Source organism: Sorex fumeus, unplaced genomic scaffold, assembly GCF_029834395.1.
Source record: "Sorex fumeus unplaced genomic scaffold, SorFum_2.1 ptg000072l, whole genome shotgun sequence".
Classification (NCBI taxonomy): Eukaryota; Metazoa; Chordata; class Mammalia; order Eulipotyphla; family Soricidae; genus Sorex; species Sorex fumeus.
Genome location: NW_026606129.1, coordinates 10,429,483 through 10,454,218, shown reverse-complemented (window position 1 = coordinate 10,454,218; position 24,736 = coordinate 10,429,483). Strand labels below are relative to the sequence as shown.

The 24,736-nt window shown below is 46.5% G+C and overlaps 2 protein-coding genes across 4 annotated transcripts in view; one reads left to right on the top strand and one right to left on the bottom strand.

The window, feature by feature from the left end:
• IFT122 (intraflagellar transport 122) overlaps positions 1–8,952 on the bottom strand; it is a 72,876-nt gene extending 63,924 nt beyond the window's left edge. For all 3 annotated transcript variants that reach the window (XM_056128994.1, XM_056128991.1, XM_056128992.1), the window contains exon 1: positions 8,806–8,952. In XM_056128994.1, the coding sequence (XP_055984969.1) occupies positions 8,806–8,846 (41 nt within the window). In that variant the 5' untranslated portion in view covers positions 8,847–8,952. The remainder of the gene's footprint in view (positions 1–8,805) is intronic.
• Positions 8,943–23,394, top strand: MBD4 (methyl-CpG binding domain 4, DNA glycosylase). Its single transcript, XM_056129286.1, has 9 exons — positions 8,943–9,057; positions 9,386–9,461; positions 10,946–11,152; positions 12,004–12,854; positions 18,760–18,834; positions 19,194–19,328; positions 20,566–20,715; positions 21,586–21,689; positions 22,884–23,394. The coding sequence occupies exons 1-9, from the start codon at positions 8,943–8,945 to the stop codon at positions 22,959–22,961; spliced, it is 1,791 nt and encodes a 596-aa protein (XP_055985261.1). The 3' UTR covers positions 22,962–23,394.
• The last annotated feature ends 1,342 nt before the right edge of the window (positions 23,395–24,736 follow it).

Below are 24,736 nucleotides of genomic sequence, written 5' to 3'. Positions count from 1 at the left end.
CACCTCTTTTGATAAATTGATTCCCAGGTCTGTTCAGGTGCTGTTTCCTCTTGATTCAGCTTTTATTTTATAGGAGCTATAAGAGTCTAAAGTTATAGGAGTCAAAACCTATCAATTTCTTCTAGGTTCTCCAATTTGTGGCATAAAGAGTTTTCAAAGTTATCAACTGACTAGTTAGTTTCGGCCATTGACTTTGAATGAGATTACTGAGATAAAGGAATTTGTTGCTATCACCATGAGTTCTGTGTATACGTGAAATTTGACCTGTGTTAAAGTAGCCACTTCTTAAATATGCAACTCTTACATAGCTGGTTTTGAGGCTATGAAGTTCCTGAGCTGATGTTTACCAATGAAGTTTTATAGAGTTCTTTAAATCTGAATGATAGTCTAGCTGAGTGTTCTTAGTGAGATGTTCATATCATTGAACTTTTAAATTATATCTCATTTTTTTTTCTAGCCTATAACATCTCATTTGATCTGCTGTGAATCTCAAGGAAACTCATTTATATGTAATTTCCTTCCTTTATCTTGTTGCTTTCAATATCCAATCTCTATCACTGACTACAGTCATTTTGGTTATGATGATGTCTCTCAGAGTATTTTTATCTGGGTCTTTTGTGGCTGGGATCCATCAGGCCTCCTGAATCTAGATCCATGTACTTATCAGCTCTGGGAACTTCTCATTTTTTGACTAACAGTTTTTCATGGAATTCTCCTTCCTGTACCTCAGGGAGTCCAGTGACTCTTATATTGTTCCTCTTAAGCTCATTCCATAGTTGTGTAGTTCATTCATTTTCAGACTTTTTTCTTCTTCAGTTGTTTACTAGAAATTTCCTGCATCTTGTCTCGTAGACCACAAATTTCATCCTCAGCTACTCTTACTCTACTGCTAAGGTCTTCCAAGAATTTACTTAACCTACCAAACCCTTTAGTTCTGTAACTTCTGATTGTCATTTTCTCATTTCTGATCTGTTTTCTTGTCCCTGGACCATTATTTCTTTGAGCTCACTAAACATTCTCAGCATGGCATACCCGAAGTCCTTTTCTGATTTGTTATGAGTTTTTTCTGGACATACCCCACAGTGCTCGGAGTGTGTCCTGGCTCTATGATCAGGGATCACTCCTGCTTGGGGTTCAGGGGACTAGACTACAGGGGTGCTGGGGATCAAGCCCACATCTGCTGCATACAAGGCAAGCATCCTACTCCCTGTCCTACCAATCTCAACTAGCCCCTAAAGTCCTTTTCTGAGAAGTTATAGAGTTGGTTAATACTAGTCGGGATGTCAGGCTATTATTTTCAGTTACTAAGCTAAGTGTGTTACGATGCTGTTCCTATTGTGTCTGATGCCACATGGGCTGGAGCGATAGCACAGCGGGTAGGGTGTTTGCCTTGCATGCGGCCGACCCGAGTTTGATTCCTCCACCACTCTCAGAGAGCCCGACAAGCTACCAAGAGTATCTTGCCTGCATGGCAAAGCCTGGCAAGCTACCCGTGACATATTCAATATGCCAAACATAGCAACAACAAGTCTCACAATGTTACCGGGCCCGTTCAAGCAAATCAATAAACAACCGGAGAAAAGTGTGACAGTGCTACAGTACCACATGGGAATAAACCTCTATAACCCACCACACCTTCCTGAGAGAGTTCTCTGAGTGATTCAGTTGAGCATTACTCTCTCTTCCTTCTCAGCCAGAACTATGTAAATCACATGTATTATTGATGGCTTGTAGTTTGGAGTTCCATGTTAGGGTTACATGGCAACTTTCAATGTCATTGTCTTTTCCTTTTTGGCCTACAGGGGGGCTAGTCTCTTCAGTGTCCAGAGGCAGGAAGGACAGATGGAAGACTGGGAGCCATGGGGCTGAGAGTGGGGTGGATGGCGGTGGTGCCTCTCACCTTCAGAGAAATGGTCCCCTTCAATATCCAGAGGTGGGGAGTGATGAATGGGAGTGTCTGGTAACCACATGACGTGGCCAGGTGGGGTTTCTGGATGGGGGCTGTACCTCTTCTTACCTGCAGAGGACAGTCCCCTCAGGTGTCCAGAGGCGGGGAGCAACAGATGGTTGGGCTGGTGGCCGGAGGGAATGAACAAGCAGGGCAAGTGGGGCTTCTAGAAAGGGCGGCACCTTTCACCTACAAGAAGACGGTCCCCTTCGGTGTCCAGAAGCAGGGAGAAAGAGATGTGGGGGCTGCCAGCCATGAGGTATGAAAAAAGCTCAGCTTAAATATTCTTTTTTTCCTCAATTACAGGGTAAACGAAAAAGAAAAAAAAAAGAAAGAAAAAAGAAAAAGAAAAATGTCTACATTTTGCTCTGCTGGAATATATCTCCTGGGCCCTGACAGGCCTCCACAAAGGCTGAAGTAAGCCAGACAATGGCTTTGCTTACTGTTAAGAACCCTGTGGCAAAAATGAAGGAAACTTCTGAAAAGCCTACCTTTGTCCTGATTACAAGTTGTGGAAAAAAGTATGAGATAATGGCTTGACTGGGCACTAACATTCACGGAGGTCATTTCAGGATAAGACATTCAAACAACCTAAAGTCCATTCCTCTTCCCAAATACAGATAGCTCTGAGTAAAGTGACTGTGAGACGAGGAACTTATTGAAAATTATGAAGAATATTTCTCTTTTATCTTTAAGAATGTGGGGCGGGAGGGGACTGGAGCTATAGCACAGCGGGTAGGGCATTTGCCTTGCACGCAGCCAACCTGAGTTTGATTCCCAGCATCCCATATGGTCCCCCGAGCATCGCCAGGAGTGATTACTGAGTGCAGAGCCAGGAGTAACCCCTGCGCATTGCCAGGTGGGACCCAAAAAGCAAAAAAAAAAAAAAAAAAAAAAAAAGAATGTGGTAGAGTGTAGGGTGTTTGACTTGCATGCAGCCAACCCTGATTTTTTTTTTTATTTTTATTAGTGAGACACCATGAGGTACAGTTGTAGACTTACAAATTTTTGTGCTTGGGTTTCAATTATACAATGATCAAATACCCATCCCTCCACCAGTACCCATTTCCCATCACCATGGAACCCAGTATCCCTCCTACCCCCCATCCCCCCAACCCACCCCGCCTCTGTGGCAGGGCATTCCCTTTTGTTCTCTCTCTCCTCTTGGGTGTTGTGGTTTGCAAAAGAGGCATTGAGTGGCAATCATGTTTGGTCTATAGTCTACTTTCAGCATGCTTCTCCCATCCTGGGAGGAACTTCTCCCCCACCCAGGTCAGTTCATCCGCCGGTACTCGAACCCGGGACTTGGATTTCTCCCTGTAAGCCCCCCAGGCATCTTCTGGGACCTTGGGAGACAAAGCAGCCCTGCGCCTCTGCCTCTTCCTCTTTGTCCAACCCTGATTCTGACGTCAAACCTCATAGCCTCACTTCGAAAACTTGAGCAGGTCTTGCTTTCTTTATTTGCAAATGGGGTCACAAATTCAACCTCATAGGTTAACAATGATTAAGTAGGGTAATACACATAAACATTCTCCAGCCTGCTGCAATTACTCAGTAATATTCATGTCAATGGAAGGTTAGGGAAATTGCTGGCCTGACTGGAATAAGGTAGATCCAAAATAAGCACCAAAGAAGGAATCATGGTTGAAATGAACCTGGAGTGGTTCTTTTAAGGGAGAAAATGAGAATAAAAGACAAATTAGAAAAAAAGGGAAAAAAAGACAAATTAGGATGCGAATTTTGGGTAGGAAAATGGAACTTCTAGCTAAACATAAATGATTGAACAGAGTATAAACTTAAATATTAATATGTCTTGGGGCTCAGGGGAAGGTTCTGAGTAGGACCACCTAGCTAAAGGCACAATTTGATATGGGTGGGAATTAGGAGACACCTAGGTTTATAAGAAGCAGAATAGCATATGATCACAACAGCAGGACTCGAGAGCTTTCTACTGCTAGGTGAGGGTTACAGTGGATGTAAAAGGGCAACTGGGGACAGGCAGGTTCAAGTGGTAAAAGACTATTTTTTGGACATCAAACTTTATCAGTTCTGTTTTTCAGTAACTATTGATTCCCAGCACCCCATATGGTCCTCGGAGCCCTGCCAGGAATGGTCCCTGAGCACAAAGCCAGGAATAAGCCCTGAGAAAAGGAAGGAAGGAAGGAAGGAAGGAAGGAAGGAAGGAAGGAAGGAAGGCAGACAGGCAGGCAGGCAGGCAACCTTAGCTTACCATCAGGATTGATGGTCTAGACTAGCTGCCTAGCTTGTTAAACTATGGGTGGCAACTCCATAAGAGATTATGGGATTGAGGGGCTGGAGCAATAGTACAGTGGGTAGGGCCTTTGCGTTGCATGCGGCTGACCTGGGCTCAATCCCCAGCATCCTATATGGTCCCCCCAGCACCGCCAGTGGTAATTCCTGAGTGCAGAGCCAGGAGTAACCCTGTAATTGGCCCTGAGCATTGCTGGGTGTGACCCAAAAAAGCAGAAAAAAAAGAGATTATGGAATTGAATGTGGAGGGGTAGGAGGGAGGGACAAAAACATTGCAGCACTGTCCTCCCATTGTTCATCAATTTGCTCGAGCAGGCCCAGTAATGTCTCCATGGTGAGACTTATTGTTACTGTTTTTGGCATATTAACTATGCCACAGGGAACATGCCATGCTTTGCCATGTAGGCAAGATACTCTCGGTAGCTTGCCAGGCTCTCCAAGTGGGGCAGAGAAATCGAACCTGGGTCGGCAGGCAAACGCCGGGTGCAAGGCAAACGTCCTAACACTGTGCTATTGCTCCAGCCCGGCACAAAAACAAAATCTTAAAATATTGTTTTGGGGTTAGGAAATAGTACAGTAGTTCGATACCAACCACGTGGCCTCACAAGCACACTAGGAGGCCCCCAAAGCATCATCAGGTGTGCCAGGTGTGGTCCTAGAAGTCACCAACCACCTCCAGGGTAGCCTTGGCAGGTCCTAGAAATACAAGGCCCAAGGAGCACTATATTCTTTGGTCCTAGCATCAAACTGCCAGCTCTGTTAGCGTAGTATTGACAGGAGTGGTGCCTTAGCTCTCTAAGTACCACTTGGGAAAACACCCTGAAAAAAATGTTTGAAGATAAGGACAGAGGAAATATCATAATGAGTAGGACACTTACCTTGCACGTGGCCAGCCTGAGTTCAATCCCCAGCACACATATGGTACCCTGAGCCCCATCAGGAGTAATTAATTCCTGAGTACTCCCACTTATGGTCCAAAAACAAAACAAATCAAAATTATCAAGTGAAAATGAATTGCAAGCAAAAAAAGTTTAACAGCTCACGTTTAGAGAACTCCTATGGTTCTTATTGTATTTATTTACTTTTTTAATTTGTTTTTTGGACCTCGCCAATAATGTTCAAGGCTTACTTCTAGCTCAGGATTCAGGATCCTGGCAGTGCTTGTGGAACAATATGCAGTGCCTGGGATTGAACCAAATGTAAGACAAATTCCTTAACTCTTGCACTATTTCTCCAGTCCAGTCCCTATTCTAATAGGCTATGTCAAACCAAAATATATCCATAACCAAAAAAACCAATCTTTATTCATCATTCATTCACTTATTCATTAATTCATGAATCACAAATAGGTCATGACAACCTCTGATTTTATTAAGCGCTGGAATAATCAAGGAGTAATAAATAAAATTTTCCAGGGGTTGAAAGCCTGCAGAATAAACAGATTCACAAATAACTCAGACATTAGACAGATTCAAGCAGCACAAGAGAGGAATGAGCAAAATTCTATGCCATGGGTTAAAAACTGGATACTAATCAGACTGTATTTGGCCAGCAAATGTTTGGTTTGGCCCACATGGTGTTTGATTTTGTTTTTTTAGATTAGGTGCCAACATTCTGAAATTAGGACACTTCTCATAAAAATCCAGATTCCTAGCTTCTGGTGAAAGTAGGAAGATCTGAGCATGCTAGGCCAAATTTTGACATGGGTGTAATTGGCAGGAAGTGAGCAGCAGCTGCCCCTTAGAGGAAGCACATGAGCGCTGCAACTGGCCGGGCTCATCACCACTCTGTGACTCTGACACTGACAACCAACAAGCAGTTGGCAGTTGTATCAGGACCTTGTGCTGTGGGGATTTAAAAGACTTTAAGAGTTAGGGCTTAAAAAAAAAAAAAAACTTTTTGTCTAAATTTATCTTAAAAGTAGAAGAAAAGGGGGGCAGAAGATAGTTTGGAGACTTAAAGCTCAACAAGCTTAGGACCATGAGCACAAACCTTGGTATCACATCATAAGCCAAGGTAATAGAGACAGTTCTCTGGGGATTCCCAGAGGGAACATGAGGGAAGTATAAGTAAAAGACACCGCCCTGGTAGAGATGTGTTTGATAAAACTGTTATGTAGAATGGAAAATTGCTTGTGTTTAAGATGCAAATAGAATTGGAGAGATAGTATGGTGGGTAGGGCACTTATCTTGTCCCCAGCTGACCTGGGCTCAATTCCCAGTATCCTATATGGTCCCCTGACACTGCCAGAAGTGATCCCTGAGCACAGAGTCGGAAGTAAGACTTGAACACTGATGGTATAGCCCGGTCACGGTCACGGTCCTCCCGCTGTTCATCAATTTGCTCGAGCGGGCCCAGTAATATCTCATTGTGAGACTTGTTGTTACTGTGTTTGGCATATTGAATACGTCACGGGTAGCTTGCCAGGCTTTGCCGTGCGGGCAGAATACTCTCGGTAGCTTGCCGGGCTCTCCGAGAGGGGTGGAAGAATCGAACTCGGGTCGGTCATGTTGGCTGCGTGCAAGGCAAATGCCCTACCGCTGTGCTATAGCGCAGCAGGTAGGGTGTTTGCCTTGCATGCAGCCGACCCGGGTTCAATTCCCAGCATCCCGTATGGTCCCCCGAGCACCGGCAGCGATAATTCTGAGTGCAGAGCCAGGAGGAACCCCTGTGCATCACTGGGTATGACCCCCAAAAGGAAAATAAATGGTGTAGCCCAAAACCCATAAATTGTATGAATAAAAAATAAATAAAATGCAAATAAACATTTCCCATATATCCATTATGTGGCATTCGAGTTTGCAGCCTCTGTAGTGCTGTAGCACTGTCCTCCCATTGTTCATCGATTTGCTCAAGCGGGCACCAGTAACTTCTCACAACAAATTGTGAGATTTGTTGTTACTGCTTTTGGCATATCGAATACTCCACGGGGAGCTTGCCAGGCTCTGCCGTGCAGATGACATACTCTCGGTAGCTTGCGGGGCTCTCTGAGAGGGATGGAGAAATCGAACCCGGGTCAGCCGTGTGCAAGGCAAACGCCCTCCCCGCTGTGCTATCACTCCAGCCCTGCAGCCTCTGTAACATGGAGAAAATGTAGAGGTTAAGAGCACTGGCTCCACCACTTACACACTGTGTAACCAGGGCAAATTATTTACCCTCTCTGTGGTTCAATTCCCTTGCATATAAAAGAGGTCATCAGGAATGCTGTGGGGTTGCAATGAGAGAAAAGGTAAAAAGCTCTAAGCCAGTGCCAGCACATACTTTTAGTTATTACTCTTGCAGACTACAAGAGACAGCAAGCATCTTTGATGACAGCCTTAAAGGACATTTGGGATTTCAACACAAGATTTGAGGGGAAAATATCGATGTTGAAATACCTAAGGAAAAAGAGCTAGAACAACTATCCTAACCCAGCCACACAAACAAAACTGAAGAGACCGTTTAAGCCAGGCAGAGAACATTCATTCCACTCCATCAGTATTTCCCAAAGTGCATCACTGTGTGATAGATTTCTTGAGGTGCACCATTCCTGGAGGTAAAGCAATACCAGACTGAGGCAGGGGGTGGAAACAACAAGCTCCTATTCCAACTTTCCGCTCCAAACTTCCCTCTCCTCCTATAGCAGCCTCACATTGAGGACCTGTCAGAGATAGTAAACCGAGGACCACAGGGACAGTACACTGGGCTAAGGCACTCACCTTGCATGAGGTTCGATCCTGGGGCCAACTCATGCCCCCCCCCCAATCACTGCAGGAAGTGATCTCCCAGCACTGAGCCAGGAGTAAGCCCTGAACACCCCTGGGTGTGGGTGCGACCCAAAAACACAAAGGAAAAAAAGATGAAACGGGACTTTCGGAATCACAAACTGCGAAACATCATCAAACTGGCCTTTCCAGTCCAGGTCGTGAGCCCCGCAGATACTAGATTTTGCGGCTCGTCTTGCCGCGCGTCCTGAGACACCCTGGCGGCAATTCACTAACTTCATCCATCGGGTTCCTCCCCGTCAGGTATTTCCAGCCTCACTGTCAGCTGCCTGGCGGACAGCAAGCGACAGAGAGGGGTCTCCCTGGGTAAAGTCACACTGGCGCGGAAGCCAGAGGAGAGGAGACCGCGTCCAGGATGCGACAGCGGGGAGAGCGTTGGCCTCGCACCTGGAGGGTTCGATCCCCGGGACCCGCGATCCGCCAGGCGGGATCCCCGAGGGCAGAGCCAGGAGCATCGCCGGGTGTGGCCCCAAAACCCGAAAAAAAGAAAGAAAAAAAGAAGACGACAAGGCCCTCGGGAAAGGGGGCGTGGTTTATGGTGTGGAAGCGCGCAGAGGCCGATCACCTCCGCGCACTACCTCAGGCCCCTCGGCCCCCCTCCCTCTGCCCCCCTCCCTCCCCGGGCCTCAGTTTCCACAGGCAAACGGTCTTTCCTCAGGCAAACGGTCTTTCCTCAGGCAAACGGTCTTTCCTCAGGCGAGTGGCCGGGCCGCGAGCGGTCAGCGGCTCCAGCCCAGGCCTCAGGCCCGTTGCCCCTGGCAACCCGCCGCTATCCCGCCCGGCGTCGGCCCCCCGCTCCTCCCCGGCGGCCCGGCTCCTCACCACTGCTCGGCTTTATCTCTCCACGTCAACACGGCCCTCATGGCGCGTCCCCTCACGCCGCCGGCCCCTCCTCCCGGTCGGGCACCGGCCCACTCGCCGCGCCGCTTGGGCTACCTGCGCTACCCGGGGCAACGCACATGCGCAGTGAGACGCGCGCGTCCGGCCGTTCCCACTGCGCGTGTGCTCAAACCGAGGCGCCGAGCGCCGAGAGGCTGCGCACGGAGAGCGCGCGCGATTGGTCGAAACGCGATGGTGGGGCGGGGCGTCTTCCTAGGGCGGACATTTGATTGGCTGAACTGTCGAAAAGGCGGGCTGAGTCCCGAGGTGGCGGGGGGGGGGGGGGGGGGGGGCGTCAGGCTGCTGGAGAACTGGACTTCCCGTTCTTGCAACTTGGGTTTCAGCCTGACGTTGTGAGGTCATGTTATGATATTTTCTTTTCTCTCCTCTTACTCCTCTCCACGTTCTGGGTGCCACACCCCCGCGGCGCCTGCTGCCGCCGGATCCCGCTTCCCGGCGCGGTTGGGATGGAGACCCCCGGCGTGGGGCACCGCGAAGCTGCCCCCTCTGCCTCCTCCTCCAGTGATCGCCGAGCCCCGGAGCAGCCGTGTGACCTCCGGCAAGTTATATTCCCTTTCGGGCCCCAGTTTTACCACCTAGTACAGTGGGAGTGAGCCTTTCTGACTTACACTGTCGACGTCCTAGGGGTTCAGCCCCGGGGTGCTCCCCACTTCCTTCCCTGGTGTGCCAGGCAGCTGGAAGGATCAGCGAGATTCTGGAGTGCAAAGAGAAGTCCACTTGCGTTGGAAGGTCCTCGGGTTACCGTAGAAGAGATACCGTAATTGAGCAGCCAGGGGAGCCCCCAAAATGTCATTTGTTGAATGCTTGTGTTACATAAGCGAGATGGGACTAAGATAATTTACTTCCCTCCCCCCAAAACTGTAATCCAGAGAACTGCCTTAAAAGAGGTATACCCCCCTCTTTTTTTCCCCCAACAGATGGCAAGATGAGGCTTTGAGAGTTTTATTTTCTTTTGGCAGCACAGCTCAGCAGAGCCAGCTAGCGCTGGCATTTCAACCCAGTCTGTGAACTTCCAACATTTGTGCAATATTTTTTGTTTGTTTTAACCAGGTTTCTTTTTCCTTAATTCCAAAACTTTCAGCTGCATGATTTCTTAAGACCCACCCAGATCCTCCAAATCTAGTGACTAGCCACTGCTTCGTGTTCCTGAAGAAGCAAAACCCCAAAGAAATGGATCAGGCGCCTCTATAGACCCAGCGAACTTCTAAACTGTTTGACAAGTAGTTAAACTATGCTCATGAGGTTTTTCAAAAGTAGATCAGTCTGGAGAAATCTAGCTGCAAGTAACTTAATCTTTCTTTCACTCAATTTTATCAGTAAAATGAGGATACACCTTTCTCACCTTCTACTTCACATGGTTATCCTGAAGATCAGGAATGAAGGAGATCTGAGAAATCTGAATCAGAAACGATTTACCTTTAGAGGTTTACTATTCATGATAAAAGTGACAGATACTCTCCCCCAGAAAAAAAAAATGTACTTACATATAAAATTTTTACCCCTTATTTGAGGAGGAGGAAGTTGTTTCACTGATTCCTTTGAGTTCTGTTGATCCCAGGCTTAAGACTAAACTGTTGGCTCATTCCTGATCTTGAACAGATGCCCAGTGTTAACAAAAATCTTTAAAATAGTCCCATGCAGTGATTAACAGTGAATGTTGCAGATACCTTGAGCTTTTCATTGTGCCAAGATCCCAGCCCTTTTTGGGGGAAGGAAATTTTTAGAAAGCCAGAAGCAAAATCTCAAAGAAACAGGATTTTTTTTTTATAAATGCTATTACTATATAAGTAGGACCCACAAAATGAGTCCACACTGATCTTATTCTCCCCTTTAGAATAGTCTAAGCCTTTCCTGCTCTGTCCCAGACTGAAATGGAATAAACAGAGAAAAAAATTTAATTTTATTTATTTTTTTTTTTTTCATTTCATTTCTCACTCCCCCCCCCTTTTTTTCCCTTGGGCCACAGCCCCTCTCTCCCATCTTTCACCCCCCCCACCCCGAGTAAGCTCATTTACATAAAGAAACTTTAAATGAACAAATTTCTTGTAATTTGTGTTTGCAGTGAGGAAGATGTCGCTGTGGGATCAGAGGGCAGAGAAGCAGGAGAGTGCGTACCCCTGCAGCAGGCACCAGTCAATCCTGCTACTGGCCCGCTTGGCGGAACTACAGGAACAGAGCCCCTTAAGCCTGTCCCGTGTGGGTGGGAAAGGGTGGTGAAGCAGAGGTTATCTGGGAAAACAGCGGGACGATATGAAGTATATTTCATCAGGTGAGCACAAATACCAGATCATTTCTGTCTAAAAATGATGATGAGGACTTCTCTCAGAAGCCAGTTGGGGCTTGCTTCTCCCTGGACTCACTACTTGTTTCTGTCTGTCTTTCTCTCTGTCTCTGTCTCTGTCTCTCTCTCTTTCTCTCTCTCCCCGCCTTCCACCCACCCCCTCCTTCTCCAGTTTCGGGCCAGACCTAATGGTACTCAAGGCTTACTCCTGGCTCTGCACTCAGGAATCACTTCTGATTGGCTCAGGAGACGCTGTGGAATGCCAGGGATCAAACCTGGCTGGCCATGTGCAAGGCAAGGGCCCTACCCACTGTACAACCTTTCCAGCCCAGCCGTGTTCTCTCTTAAACATGTATTCTCTCTCTTCCTCTCTCCTCACATCTTTCTAAGCAAGTTTTGTTAAATAACAACTCTTGTTTCACAAGAAAAAGGGGGTAGGATAGTTGGATAGCTGGAAAGTAGAAGAGGCATTTTGATCTTTTTTCTGTTTTTACCATAAAATCATAATGGAGTCATTGATTTTATGTCACTTCATTGTCACTCGTTAGTTATAACAAGTGATTTGAGGGTAAGTGGGTGAGTACATACATTGCTGCTACTGAGAATGGTTAATACCATGGTTGCACTTAGGTTTTTTTGTCTTTTGTTTTTTTGAGAAAGTATTCTGTAGTATCAGAGCGGACTCTATTTTTAAATTGCTATTTTATCATAAATTTTTATTTTAAATGGCAATGACCATGGCAGCTTGTGGCAAATATTAGCTGACCATCTGAAATGTGGTGATTCTTTTTAAAAAGTTACTCTCCTAGCAATAAGTTCTCTTTAACATCGTTTTCTAGCCCACAGGGACTGAAGTTCAGATCCAAAAGATCACTTACTAATTATCTTCTCAAAACCGAAGAGACCTCTCTTAAACCAGAAGATTTTGATTTTACCGTCCTTGCCAAAAAGAGCCGCCAGCCCAGATGTGAAGACTGCCAGGAAGTTCTGACACCCCAGCTGGCAAACAATAGGATCAATTCAACCTGGAGCCTTAGAACACGAAACCGAAGGAAAAAAGATGAGTCTGCTCAGCCAAGTGGTAGTTTGGAACTGCAGGAGAGCCAAGAACTGTCCCACTGTACTTCCACTCATTTGCTCTTAAGAGAAAAGGAGGATGGACCTGGGGCGGTTTCCAGAAAGGTTCGACAGGCCGAAAGAAAGAAGACTATTTGCAACGCAGTTGATATCAAGAAAACGAAAACGCGATGCAGGAAGAGTCTTCCAGATTTTGCTCAAAGTAACGGAGAAAGAGCATCTGGAGAGAGTGAAGCTGAGGCTCAAAGTGGGCCTGTTGGCCATGACAGTCAACCGAATAAAACTTCCTGCGTTTCTGATGCCCCAGCCAACAAACCAGCCGTCTCAGTGACCAGCACGGAACAGAGACTTAAGAAAGCAACCTTGCAGGGTGCAGGATCAAATTTGCAAGCAGGGCTAATAACATCTGGCATTATAAACAATTTAGCTGCAACCAAAGAAGCAGAAGGCACTGAGAAGTGTGAGGATACCTTTTTAGAATCAAAAGAAAGAACAGAAGTAGAAGCTGAGGGCAGGAAGGAGCATTTGCATATGGACGGTTTCAGCCGCGGCTTTGAAATGGACAACGGTTGCTCACCAACGGAGACAGAGTCGCCTGTGGAAACAGTTCCAGGTACTCTGTGTGTGAAAGTACTGTTAAACAGGTGATACGGAGGTCAGACTGGTGGAGAAGAATTATGTGCCTGTACCCCATTATGATGTGAGGATAGAAAGAATAGGGTCAGGGGCAATAGCACAGCGGGAAAGGCATTTGCCTTGCACGTGGGTTCAATACCCAACACCCCATATGGTCCCCAAAGCCAACCAGGAGTGACCCCTGAGTGCAGAGCCAGGAGTAAGCCCTGAGCACTGCGGGGGGTGGCCCAAAACCAACCAACAACAACAACAAAAAAAAGGAAATAGGGTTAAATATGGGATCCAGCTGATGATCCTCAGTGACCTCCAGCCCCTTTCTTACGGCAGAGAGGGACCCACTAGTCACCGCCTTAATTCCCACGTTGAGCTGTGCCATTTACAATCCATCATTCTCCTGGTGCAGCAGCAAGACTGTCCCTAGCAGTGCTTTCCTCCTTCACATCTTTCCACCAGTTAAGACATTGGGAAATGAAAAGGCTTTATGTGTGAGAAGGTTTGGGGAAGCCTCCTTTAACCCAGTACATGGATCAAAGTTGGTGTCTTCTGGGGCTGAAGCCATAGTCCATGGGTAGGGCACTTGCCTTGCACACAGCTGACCTGGGTGTGATCCCTGGGACCCCACAGGGTCCTCAAAGCCCACCAGCAGTGGTCCCTGAGCACTGCTGGGTGTGGCCTCCCTCCCCCTCCAAATAATGGTGTCTTTCACACTCAGCCTGTGACTTCAAGTGTATTTTTGTATCCATCAGAGTCATTCGCTATCATAATGCAATATGCTCTACAATGCTTTAGAGCACTAAATAATGCAGAACTGTAATCACATAGTTCATCTATTATTTGCAGTTTTGCTCTTAATACAGAGTTCATAGCTTAGCAGTTTTGCTTTTATAATACCTTGGTGAATAAGAGATAAAAAGGAGGCCTTTTGAGCAGCTCTGTATTAGTTATTCATTATGCCATTATAGTATAATGAATAACTCCTTTAAAGAAGAAAAGTCGTTTTACTTAAGTTCTGTGTGGAGACAGCCCGGACCAATCAGTGGAGTATGGGTTAGACGTGATTCTTTTCTTTTTTATGCGGGAGGGCCCACACCTTGCAGTGCTCAGGGGTTGTTATTGGCTCTGCACTCAGAAATCACTCCTGGCAGTTCTCAGGGGACCATACACTCAGGTATGCCGGGGATCGAACCCAGGTTTGCTGTGTGCAAAGCAAATGCCCTACCCACTGTACTGTCTCTCCAGCCCCTAGACTTGATTCTTACTCAGTAACATGCATGATTTGATGTCTTTGCTGTGCCTGGAATGTCTTTTCCTTTAGCAGAAGATGGCCATAGGTGCCGAGGAGCAGGTTAAGAGTTTTTCAGGGACCTGAGCGATATGTACAGCAGATAGAGTGCTTGCATTGTTTGCTGCCGACCCAGGTTCTGTATCTGGCATCCCATATGGTACCCAAGCACTGCTAGGATTAATTCCTGACAGCATAGCCAGGAGAACGCCCTGAACATTGCCAAGTGTGCATCCCTACATCCCAGCCTGAAAAAAAGTTTTTTTCAAATGTGTCCTTTAAAGACTTTGAGCTACTTAAAATTTGAAGCTTATGTAGATTCGTGGCTAGGATAATAGGCAAATTAAATATTAAAGACATCCTTTTGCAACTACAATGGGAGGATCCCATTCTTATACATAAAATAGTCTAGTTCTCAGATGAAGTCTGTCAGGTTGATAGATGTCGGATGGAATAGTGGAGACTTCCATTGCACAATTAGAATTGCCAAGTAAACCGAGCCTTGCTTGTCTACTAATAATAATTGTTTGGAGGAACCTACAGGAAAATGATCAAGTAGCTAATGAAAGCAGTTTGCTTTGTTCTCGCTACTCATGTATTTATTTTGCTTTGGGGACCATCCCAGGTAGCGATCAGGGCTTACTCCTGGCTCTGCCCTCCAGCATCAGGGATCATTTCTGATGGGGCTTGGGGGACCCTGTGTGGTGCCACAAATTGAACCCAGATCAACCTTGTGCAAAACAAGCTTCCTACCCGCTGTACTGTCTCCCTGACCCCAATACTGCTCTCCTTTCGGGATGGTTGTTTAGTGCCTAAGCCTTAGTTTCTCCCTTTGTAAAATGGAAATGATGACTTTCGCTAGTCCTACTTTCACAGGAAGAACACTGTAGGGCTGGCGAGGCAGCTCGGAGGCTGGACCGACCACATGCTTTGCAGGGTCCCCTGAGCACTAGCAGGAGTGGCCCAGCGCCAGGTGTGGTTCAAAAAAAAAAGAGGAAAGTAAATTTTATAAAGTAAGGAAGGGTGTTGCAGCCCAGTGGTTCTGCACGTGCTGTGTAGGTCTGAGGCCCTGGGTCCCCTAAGCAAATGAGAAGGGAAAGAGATTGCTTCCTGCTGCGTGAGTAGCACTAACTGCCATTCCAGTTTAGAGGGCATGGCAGAGGAAGCCTGTGATCCAAGCCTGAACATCTGATCAAAGGGTCCTTTGATAAATCAACAACTTCCCAATAGGCCATTTCAGGTTTCCCAAGATCCAGATCTTAGCTTTCCTTTAGGTTATGTTTTATTTTTACCGAACACCCCCAATCTCCTCCACCACCACCCTCTTTTTTTTATGTTTAAAAATTTAAACATGATTTTAAAAGTCATCACTGCAGAAAATTTGGAAAATCTAGAAAATTTAAGAAAATAAAATTGACCACTCAACAACCATTAGATCATTGATTTCAATGTAATCGTTGTATTGTTTTCTACTCTTAACTTGGGATCAGATGTGAACTTTTTTTCCCCCTTTTTTTAGAGAATCCTCTGCATGAAAGTCAGTATCAGTGTCACCCATAGAACATTCTTATATAACGTGTGTTACATTTTATTTCTCAGACGCGAACTTTTTGCTCTTTCCGGTTCAAAGTGAGTGACATTGGGTCGGATGTCTGTCAGTGGTAGAGCACTTGCCCTATATGTGTGAGGTCCTGGGTTCGATCTCTGGCATGGAATTAAAAAAAAAAGAAAAAAGTTAATGACATGGGAATATCTTTTTTTTATATAATTTATTTATTTATTGAATCACTGTGGGAAAAGTTACAGAGCTTTCAGGTTTAGGTCTCAGTCATGTAAATATCAAACACATTTCCCTTTACAAATACTTATTTTTTACCGCAAACCCCAATAGAACCCCACCTCCCACCCCTCCCAATTCCTGTGAGGCAGATGAGTTCTAGTTAATACTCTATCTACTTTGACTAGATTCATTGTTTTGATAAAAGATGCACCATTATTATTTAGAGTTTACGACCCCCCCCCCAAAATTAGACATGCTGAAAAAGCGTTGTGAAATGATTTGCTTTCTACAGATGGGTTTAAGAATTAAATGATGCAATTGCGGCCGCGCGGTTTTGGATTTCTGCTATTTTACTTATTAACCCTGGAAGTATTTCTACTAAAAGTTAGATAGTTAAGAGATTGGTTTCTGTGCTCTGGAGTCGTGGCTGTGCCGGAGAGCCGCTCGTGGGGGGCAGCTGGTGACCTCGGTCGGGCATGAAGGACGGACCGGAACGCCCCCCTTCCCATGAGGTCTCTGCCGCCCCCACCCCCGGCTCAAACCTGCTATCCACGAGGCTCCCTGGCGGCCGCCATCTTTCTGTCCAGAGAGGAGAGGGCGAGTGGGGCAACACCCTTTCCCCTCCGGGCAGGCATGATGGCGCGGTTTAACACATAGTCCATTCACTTTTCTGCTCCAAGCTGCTGGTTTTCTGCGTTAAGTCCTTGTGCTTCTGCGGCCGTGGCTGTGCCGGAGAGCCACTCGTGGGGGGCAACTGGTGACCTCGGTAGGGCGTGAAGGAAGGACCAGAACGCCCCGACATGGGAATATCTTCATGATATAGTGTTTAGTACTTTTTTAAAAAAATTTTTTTTTAATTGTATCACCATGAGTTACAGTTACAAAACATTCCTTATTGGGTTTCAGTCATACAATGTACCCACACCCATTCCTGTACCAGTGTACATTTCCCACCACCAATATCCCCTTTATCCTTCCTGCCACCCACCACCACCCTCTCCCCCCATGCTCCGGTACTTTTTTTTTTTTTTTTTTTTGCTTTTTTGGGTCACACCCAGCAATCCACAGGAGTTACTCCTGGTTCATATACACAGAAATCACTCTTGGCAGTGCTCGGGGGGACCATATGGGATGCTGGGAATCGAACCTGGGTCGACCATGTGCAAGGCAAACACCCTACCCGCTGTGCTATTGCTCCAGCCCCGCTCTGGTACATTTTAATGGCTGCTTATGAGGTAGCTCAGTGGAGCCCAGCCGGGATCATTTGGAGTTTAATCTCTGATGCTACACAGTTTCCCCTAGCACAGTGTAATTTCCTCCCACCCCCTGCCCCAGGCACTGCCATGTAATGGCCCCCAAACAAATCCTCCCCTCCCCCCACCATGATTGTATTGTACAGGTATGTCATCATTCGAAATGGTTTCTAGTGGGGCTGGAGCAATAGTGCAGCGGGAAGGACACTTGGCCTCTCGTGTGGCCAAACTGGATCCAATCCCCTATACCACATATCGTCCCCTGAGCCCCGCCAGGAGTGATCCCTAAGCACAGAGCCAGGAGTCAACCCAGAGCAGAGCTGGATGAGGCCCAGAACAACCCCCAAAGTAAATAGTTTATAGTTCATAGTCTTCCCAGTTTCTCAATTCTATGACACTAACTGTATCCTTAAGAACAAGTGAACTGGTGAAAGACAGGTCTCAGGTGACCTGCATTTGAATTTCAACTCGGACACTTACTCTGTGATGTTGGGCAAGTTACTGACTTCTCTGAACCGCAATTTCTATACCTGTAAAGTGGAGGTAAAAGGTATCTAGTTCAGGGTCATTCATGGGATTAAAGTGGTTGATGTGACTCAATGCTTAAGTGCGCATCTTGCCTACATTAGACCTGGATTTGATCCCTGACACTGAAATAATATGTGTATAGAAATATATAATATATATTAATTGTTGCAACATGGCATATATTAATGCTTTAATATGGTAATATATATTATAATTTTGGCATATATTAATGCTTTATATAGTTATATTTCAGGAGGGGTCGCAGGGCTGGAGCGATAGAACAGAGGGTAGGGCTTTTGCCTTGCATGGCTCTGGGAGAGCCCGGCAAGCTACCGAGAGTATCTCGCCCGCATGGCAAAGCCTGGCAAGCTACCCGTGACGTATTTGATATGCCACAGACAGTAACAACAAGTCTCACGATGGAGACATAACTGGTGCCCGCTCAAGAAAATCGATGAACAAAGAAAGGACAGTGCTAGCAAATACATCACGGGTAGCTTGCCAGGCTTTGCCAGTGGACGAGATGCTCTCAGTAGCTTGCCAGGCTCTCCAAGAGGAGAGGAGGAATCGAACTCGGTTCGGCCCTGCCGGCATGCAAGGCAAACGTCCTACCACTGTGCTATAGTAATATTTATATAGTGATGTATTCTATATGCCAAACACAGTAACAATAAGTCTCAAAATGGAGAAGTTACTGGGCCCGCTCGAGCAAATTGATGAACAATGGGAGAACAGTGACAGTGACAGATGCTATTCATAACAGTAATATTGTGGTTGTTATTTGCACCCCTAAATATTTCTTTCCACTACACCAGTGTTGTTCAGAGTGAATGAAATTCCCCCAGCCCAGGGCTACTGGAATGATTGCGGGGAGAGTACTGGCCTCAGAAGCCATTAGTGCTAAAGAAGGTCGACTTCTCGAGGGGAACTGATTTTGTTTTTGAACAGGAGCAATAGTCAGATGAGTTTGGGAACCTCTGGACAGAACTCTAAACAGTATTGTTGACTCTCTAAACAGTATTCACTGTTTTATTTCCAGAGACCGTCGCCCCCCGGACACAAGTAGAAAGAAGGAAAACAAGCCTGTATTTTTCCAGCAAATATACGAAAGAAGGTATTCCTTCCCTAACCAGAAAGTCCGATTTGAGGGGGCTGGAGTGATAGTACAGCTGGGAGGGCGCCTGCCTTGCACACTGCTGACCTGAATTCGCTCCCTAGCATCCCTGGGTTCGATCTCTGGCATGGAATTTTAAAAAAAGAAAAGAAAAAAGTTAATGACATGGGAATATCTTCATGATATAGCATCCCATATGTTCCCCTGAGGAGCGCCAGGGGTAGTGAGTAATTCCTGAGCACAGAGCCAGGAGTAACCCCCGAACATCGCCAGGTGTGGCCCAAAAAGCAAAAGAAAAAGTTCAATTTGAAATCTGTCCCTGGTGTTGGGTTGAGCGCTGACGGTGTGCGTTTGTTCAGCTCCTAGTCCCCCTCGACGCAAAGCTTTTAAGAAGTGGACGCCTCCTCGGTCACCTTTTAACCTTGTCCAAGAAACGCTTTTTCACGACCCGTGGAAGCTCCTCATCGCAACGATATTTCTCAATCGGACCGCAGGTGTGTGAATCATCTCCGTCTTCATCTTGGGAGAGACAGTGCGATGAGGAAGAAGCATGGGGCTGAGGAGAAGGCCCGGGGCATGTCTCTGACCTCGTCAGGCCTTCTTGTCAGCCCTCAGATGCTTCACCAAGGAGAGAAAGCCAGAGGAGGTGACCCCCACAGGCTCTTAGCGCTCCGAGCAGACTTGCACTTACTCCCTACCTGCAGATTAGGGAATCAGTTTCCTGGACATTTCTCCCACCCTCTGTACTGAAGCATTTCTTTCCATGAGTGCTTTCTTGAAAGGGGTTGACATCTGTGTTCTGTGGGCCGTTAGGCTGTTAATGGGATTGTTTAGCCCTGATGATCCTGTTTAGCGCAGGTGTCCACAAGTTTTTGAACTGTTACCCAAGCAGATTAATGGTGTTGGGATTTTGGTTTGGGTCTAGGGGGCCACACCCAACTGGGCTCAGGGCTTACTCCTGGCTCTGCATTTAGGGTTCATTCCTGATGGGGCTCAGGGATCGTATGTGGTGTAAGGATCAAACCCAGGCTGGCCATGTGCAAAGCAAGTACCTAACCCGCTGTGGTACCTCTCCAGCCCATAATGTTGGTGTTTTGTTTCATTTTGTTTTGTTTTTCATTCTAAAAGTAGTCATTGGTTGAGGTAATGGCTTTCTCAACCATGGTTTAAAATGGCAAAAGAGGGCTGGAGCAATAGCACAGCGGGTAGGGTGTTTGCCTTGCACACGGCCAACCCAGGGTTCGATTCCCAGCATCCCATATGGTCCCCCGAGCACCGCCAGGAGTGATTCCTGAGTGCAAAGCCAGGAGTAACCCCTGAGCATCGCCGGGTGTGACCCAAAAAGCAAAAAATAAAATAGCACAGCGGTAGGGCGTTTGCCTTGCACGCAGCCAACATGGCCGACCCGAGTTCGATTCCTCTGCCCCTCTCGGAGAGCCCGGCAAGCTACCGAGAGTATCTCGCCCACCCGGCAGAGCCTGGCAAGCTACCCGTGATGTGCTCGATATGCCAAACACAGTAACAACAAAGTCTCCAATGGAGACGTTATTGGGCCCACTTGAGCAAATCAATGAACAATGGGAGGACAGTGACAGTTAAAAAATAAGTAAATAAAATAAAATGGCAAAACATCCAAAAGCTCACTGTGAGATTCCTAACTTGGGAAATCGCTTGGATCTGAAATCAGTGTGTCTGGGAGTTTGTCATCACAGAGCTGCCTTTACTTCCTAGGGAGAATGGCCATCCCTGTGCTTTGGGAGTTTCTGGAAAAGTATCCTTCGGCTGAGGTAGCAAGAGCCGCAGACTGGAGAGAGGTATCAGAACTTCTAAGGCCTCTTGGTCTCTACGACCTTCGAGCAAAGACCATCATCAAGTTCTCAGGTACTTTCCTATGTACACAGTGGACCTGCAGCTGTTTAAAAAAGCCAGACAGTCGATGTTCCTGCCTCAGATGCCACATTAATGAAGGTCTTTGGCACCACAGCCACTTATAAAAAACAGTCTCTGTGCGCAAACCATGGCCTCCCACTGACTCGGGCAAGAAATCTTTTTCATTTGTTTGGGGTTTTTTGTTTTGCTTTGGGGCCACACCTGTTAGGGCTCTGGGCTTATTCCTGGCTCTGGATTCAGGTATAAACTCCCGGCAATGCTTGGGGGGACCATGTGGGATCAATACACCAGGCAAATGTCCTAGCTGCTCTCTGTCAGGCAGTAAATGTTTTCCCACCATTGGATCCAGCTGGGTGGACTGAGTCAGAGGAAGAAATCCGTGAAGCTGGAGCCGGAGGATAGTACGGCGGGTAGGGCGTTTGCCTTGCACGTGGCAGACCCAGGTTCAATCCCTGGCATCCCATATGGTTCCCGCCCCCCCCCCCCCAGCACCACCAGGAGTAATTCTCGAGAGCATGAGCCAGGGGGAACCCCTGAGCATCACTGGGTATGACCCAAAAAGCAAAAAAAAATTTTTTTAAAAATAAGTCCATGAAGCTGAAAGTCCAGTTGACCTGGAGGACATGACTTCCATCTGGGGAGCTCAGCAGAGACTCAGGGTGGTCAGGAAGAGACCTGAGGGGTTCCTACTCCAGGGCTGCTGGGATTGCAGAGAAAGAATGGTTCCCTCTGATGCTGTTAGCCAGGATGTCTTCCAGGCCTTTCTGCTGTTCTGCCTGGGCAGCCCCAGCATCACACACAGCGAGGGGAAAAGCCTTCCTCGAGGCAGGCCTGATGGTGCCTGCGCTCTTCTGTTCACAGATGAGTATCTGACAAAGCAGTGGCGGTACCCAATCGAGCTCCACGGGATCGGCAAATACGGCAACGACTCCTACCGGATTTTCTGTGTCAACGAGTGGAAGCAGGTAAGAGCTGCTCCCAGCCAGATAGATCCCTTGATTCTGAGGCAGACGAGCTCCCCCAATGCAGCTAACACGCTTTTCGCTAGTCACAACCAATTCTGTTCCAAGTTTGAGGGGAGCAGTTGGCATGAGGTTGTCAGACATAGGCAAGGGTGGGAGATGCAGAATTCCTAAGTCTGCGACGGCTCCTTGGTGCGACCTCAGATTGGCCAGGCTCACCTGTCCCCGCCTCCCATCTCAGGCTGCGGCTTGAGGTGAGGTGTGCTGGCTTTCTCCTCAGGTCTCAGACAGTGTTTGTGGTCACTGAGTCCTGCATCAGCTGTGCCCAGCCTCACCCAGGCTGCACCTGGGTGGCAGTCTACAGCCAGCGGGCTTGCCAGGGTGGCCTGGTAGATCGCCCTCGGAGTCGGCCTCAGCCTAACACACAGCCAGCAAGCGCTTCTGCTCCACCATTTGCTGTGACAGCGACCCATGCACCCTCAGGATCGCTAATCTCGTTTAGGAAATAGAGTGTTCATTCTATTTTTGATTTCGTTTTTGGGTCACATTAGCGATGCTCATATGTGTACTCCTGACACTGCATGGAAGACTTTATGGGATGGGATGCCAGGGGTCGAACCTGGGTTGGCCCTGTGCATGGCAAGCACCCTCCCTGCTGTATTATTACTCAGGCTCCTGAAGTATTCATTCTTTTTTTTCTTTTTTAATGTAAGAGTACTGCTGTTTATTCAGTCACTGATTAGGCTGATTGAATTGTGCATGAACTCCACTGGAGTATTCATTCTTGATCAAGTTAGCACCATTCACACCTGGGTTCTGGGGAAGATGGCTTCTAAATTGGAAAGTGCTTTGTAAAGATAAAGGATTATTTTAGTGAGAGGTATAATTTTAATCATTTGCGAATCCCATTTGTTTGAGGGTTATAGTTTCTATTCTCCCATCATACCTTTGCCATGTTGATTCAGGGGCTAGAGAGATAATACAGGATGTAATATGTTGGTCTGTGACTGGCCCTGATTCAATCTCTGGTACTACATACGTTTCCCAGGCACTCTCAGGGGTCACTCCTTACTACAGGATTAGCCCCTGAGCGCTGTTGGGTATGGCCAAAATACTTTAAAATTAAAAGTTGAATTTTAAAAATGTGTTTCTGACTAATTCATATAACTGACTCCTAATATATTGTATTTCTTCCAGGTACACCCCCAGGACCACAAGTTAAATAAATATCATGACTGGCTTTGGGAAAATCATGAAAAATTAAGTCTATCTTGAAACTTTGAAGTTTTATATCTTTTTTTAATCAGTTGCTTTGCACTTTGATTCTTAAAGCTCCGTAAAGAAGGAATTCCCCCTTTCCAAGCAGACAGATTTTATTCAAATCAATCCAACTAAAAACCTAATTGTTTTCATCTTTTTCTTTTCTTTTCTTTTTTGTTTTGGGCTACACCTGGCGGGTGCTCGGGCGTTACTCCTGGCTTTGCACTCAGGAATTACTCCTGGTGGTACTTGAGAGACTGTATAGAATGCCAGGGATCAAACCTGAGTTGGTCACATACCAGGCAAACACCCTACCCACTGTACTATCTCTCTGGCCCCTAATTATGTTTTCTTAACTGAGTGCCACAGACACATCCTTACTACTGATTATGCTAGAACATGGTTTGCATTTTGCTTCAAATAAATTATTTGAAAGCAGTCCTTAAAATGTGAATAACTTTGTCAATAATAAAATAAAATTTGAAGGTGATTTAAACTATCAACAGTATCAAATTTCTGTCAATCTTGAGGGGAAAATGGAAAATTTCTATTTTTGTTTTGGGGGTTTTTTATTTCGTTTTTTGGGGCCACACCCAGTGATGCTCAGAGGTTATTCCTGGCTCTGCACTCAGGAATCACTCCTGATTGTGCTCAAGGTACCATATGGGATTCTGGGGATCGAACCCAGGTCAGCCGCCTGCTAGAAATCTCTTACCCACTGTCTCTGTCTCTGGCCCCAAGACTTACAGTTTTATCTAAGAAAATTGTAGTAAGCCACTGTTATATGGAGCCAGAAAGAGTACAGTAAGTAGGGCTCTTGCCTTTTACGCAGCCAATTCACTTTCAATCCCTCATACCATTTATGGTGTTCCAAACTCTGCCAAGAGTGAACTCTGAGCACCCTAAAACCAAAAAAGAAAATCAAAAGTAATAGATCTTTGAAACCTGTGCAAAGCACCAGCCAGCCTTGAAATTGCCCTTTCCGCTAAGGATTAGTAATCTGGCATCAGAAAATTAGGTTGGTTAGTGGTTTTTTTGTTTTTTGGTTTTTTTTTTTTTGCTTTTGCTTTTGCTTTTGCTTTTTGGGTCACACCCAGTGATGTACAAGGGTTACATCCACTGTGCTATTGTTCCAGCCCCTAGGTTAATCAATGTTACTGGCATTGTTTGTGCAGTTTTACCTTGTCAAGATTAAAGACTGTCTCAAGCAGGAGGGGGTCTGGCCACAGTTGGGTTTGAAAGGCAAGGAGAAATCACCAAGCTTAGGGCGCTGGGTGTGGCGAGGTGACCAGGCAAACCTCTGTGCCTGTTTCCTGACCTCTTTGTCACAGAATCTCTGTGCCAACTCACCGGCAGCATTCCTGTGGCCCACAAGGAAGGTCTGAGGGACCTGGAGTCGTTGAAAGAATAAGAACTTGTGTCTGGATTTTTAAACAAAGGCAAAAGTCACTGAACATAGTTGGCATCATTTCACCACAACATGTTATTCTGTGGGCTTAGTACCTTTACAATGCTGTGTGACCTCCACCCCTAATCCCAGAACATCTGTGTCACCCCAAAAAGAACCCCCCAACCTGTGAGCAGTCAAACCCAATGTCCTTCTCTCTCCCACCTCTAGCGACCACGAAATAGTTGAGAGCCTGCAGATTTGCTTATTCTGGAGAAATAGAATCATATACTATGGGGCCTTTGGTAGCTGGCTTTTAACAGCATAATATTTAAGATTCCTCTATTGTGCTGCCTGTGATTATTCGTTCCGTTTTTGGAGGGGAGTGGGTGCACACCCAGAC

What these genes read in the sequence shown, in the direction of transcription:
- MBD4 (XM_056129286.1), top strand. Translation starts at nt 8,943, where the DNA reads ATGCGCAGTGAGACGCGCGCGTCCGGCCGTTCCCACTGCGCGTGTGCT. An exon ending in TATGAAGTATATTTCATCAG is followed by an intron (nt 11,153 to 12,003) that starts GTGAGCACAAAT and finishes ATCGTTTTCTAG; the next exon opens with CCCACAGGGACTGAAGTTCA. An exon ending in GTGTCAACGAGTGGAAGCAG is followed by an intron (nt 21,690 to 22,883) that starts GTAAGAGCTGCT and finishes TATTTCTTCCAG; the next exon opens with GTACACCCCCAGGACCACAA.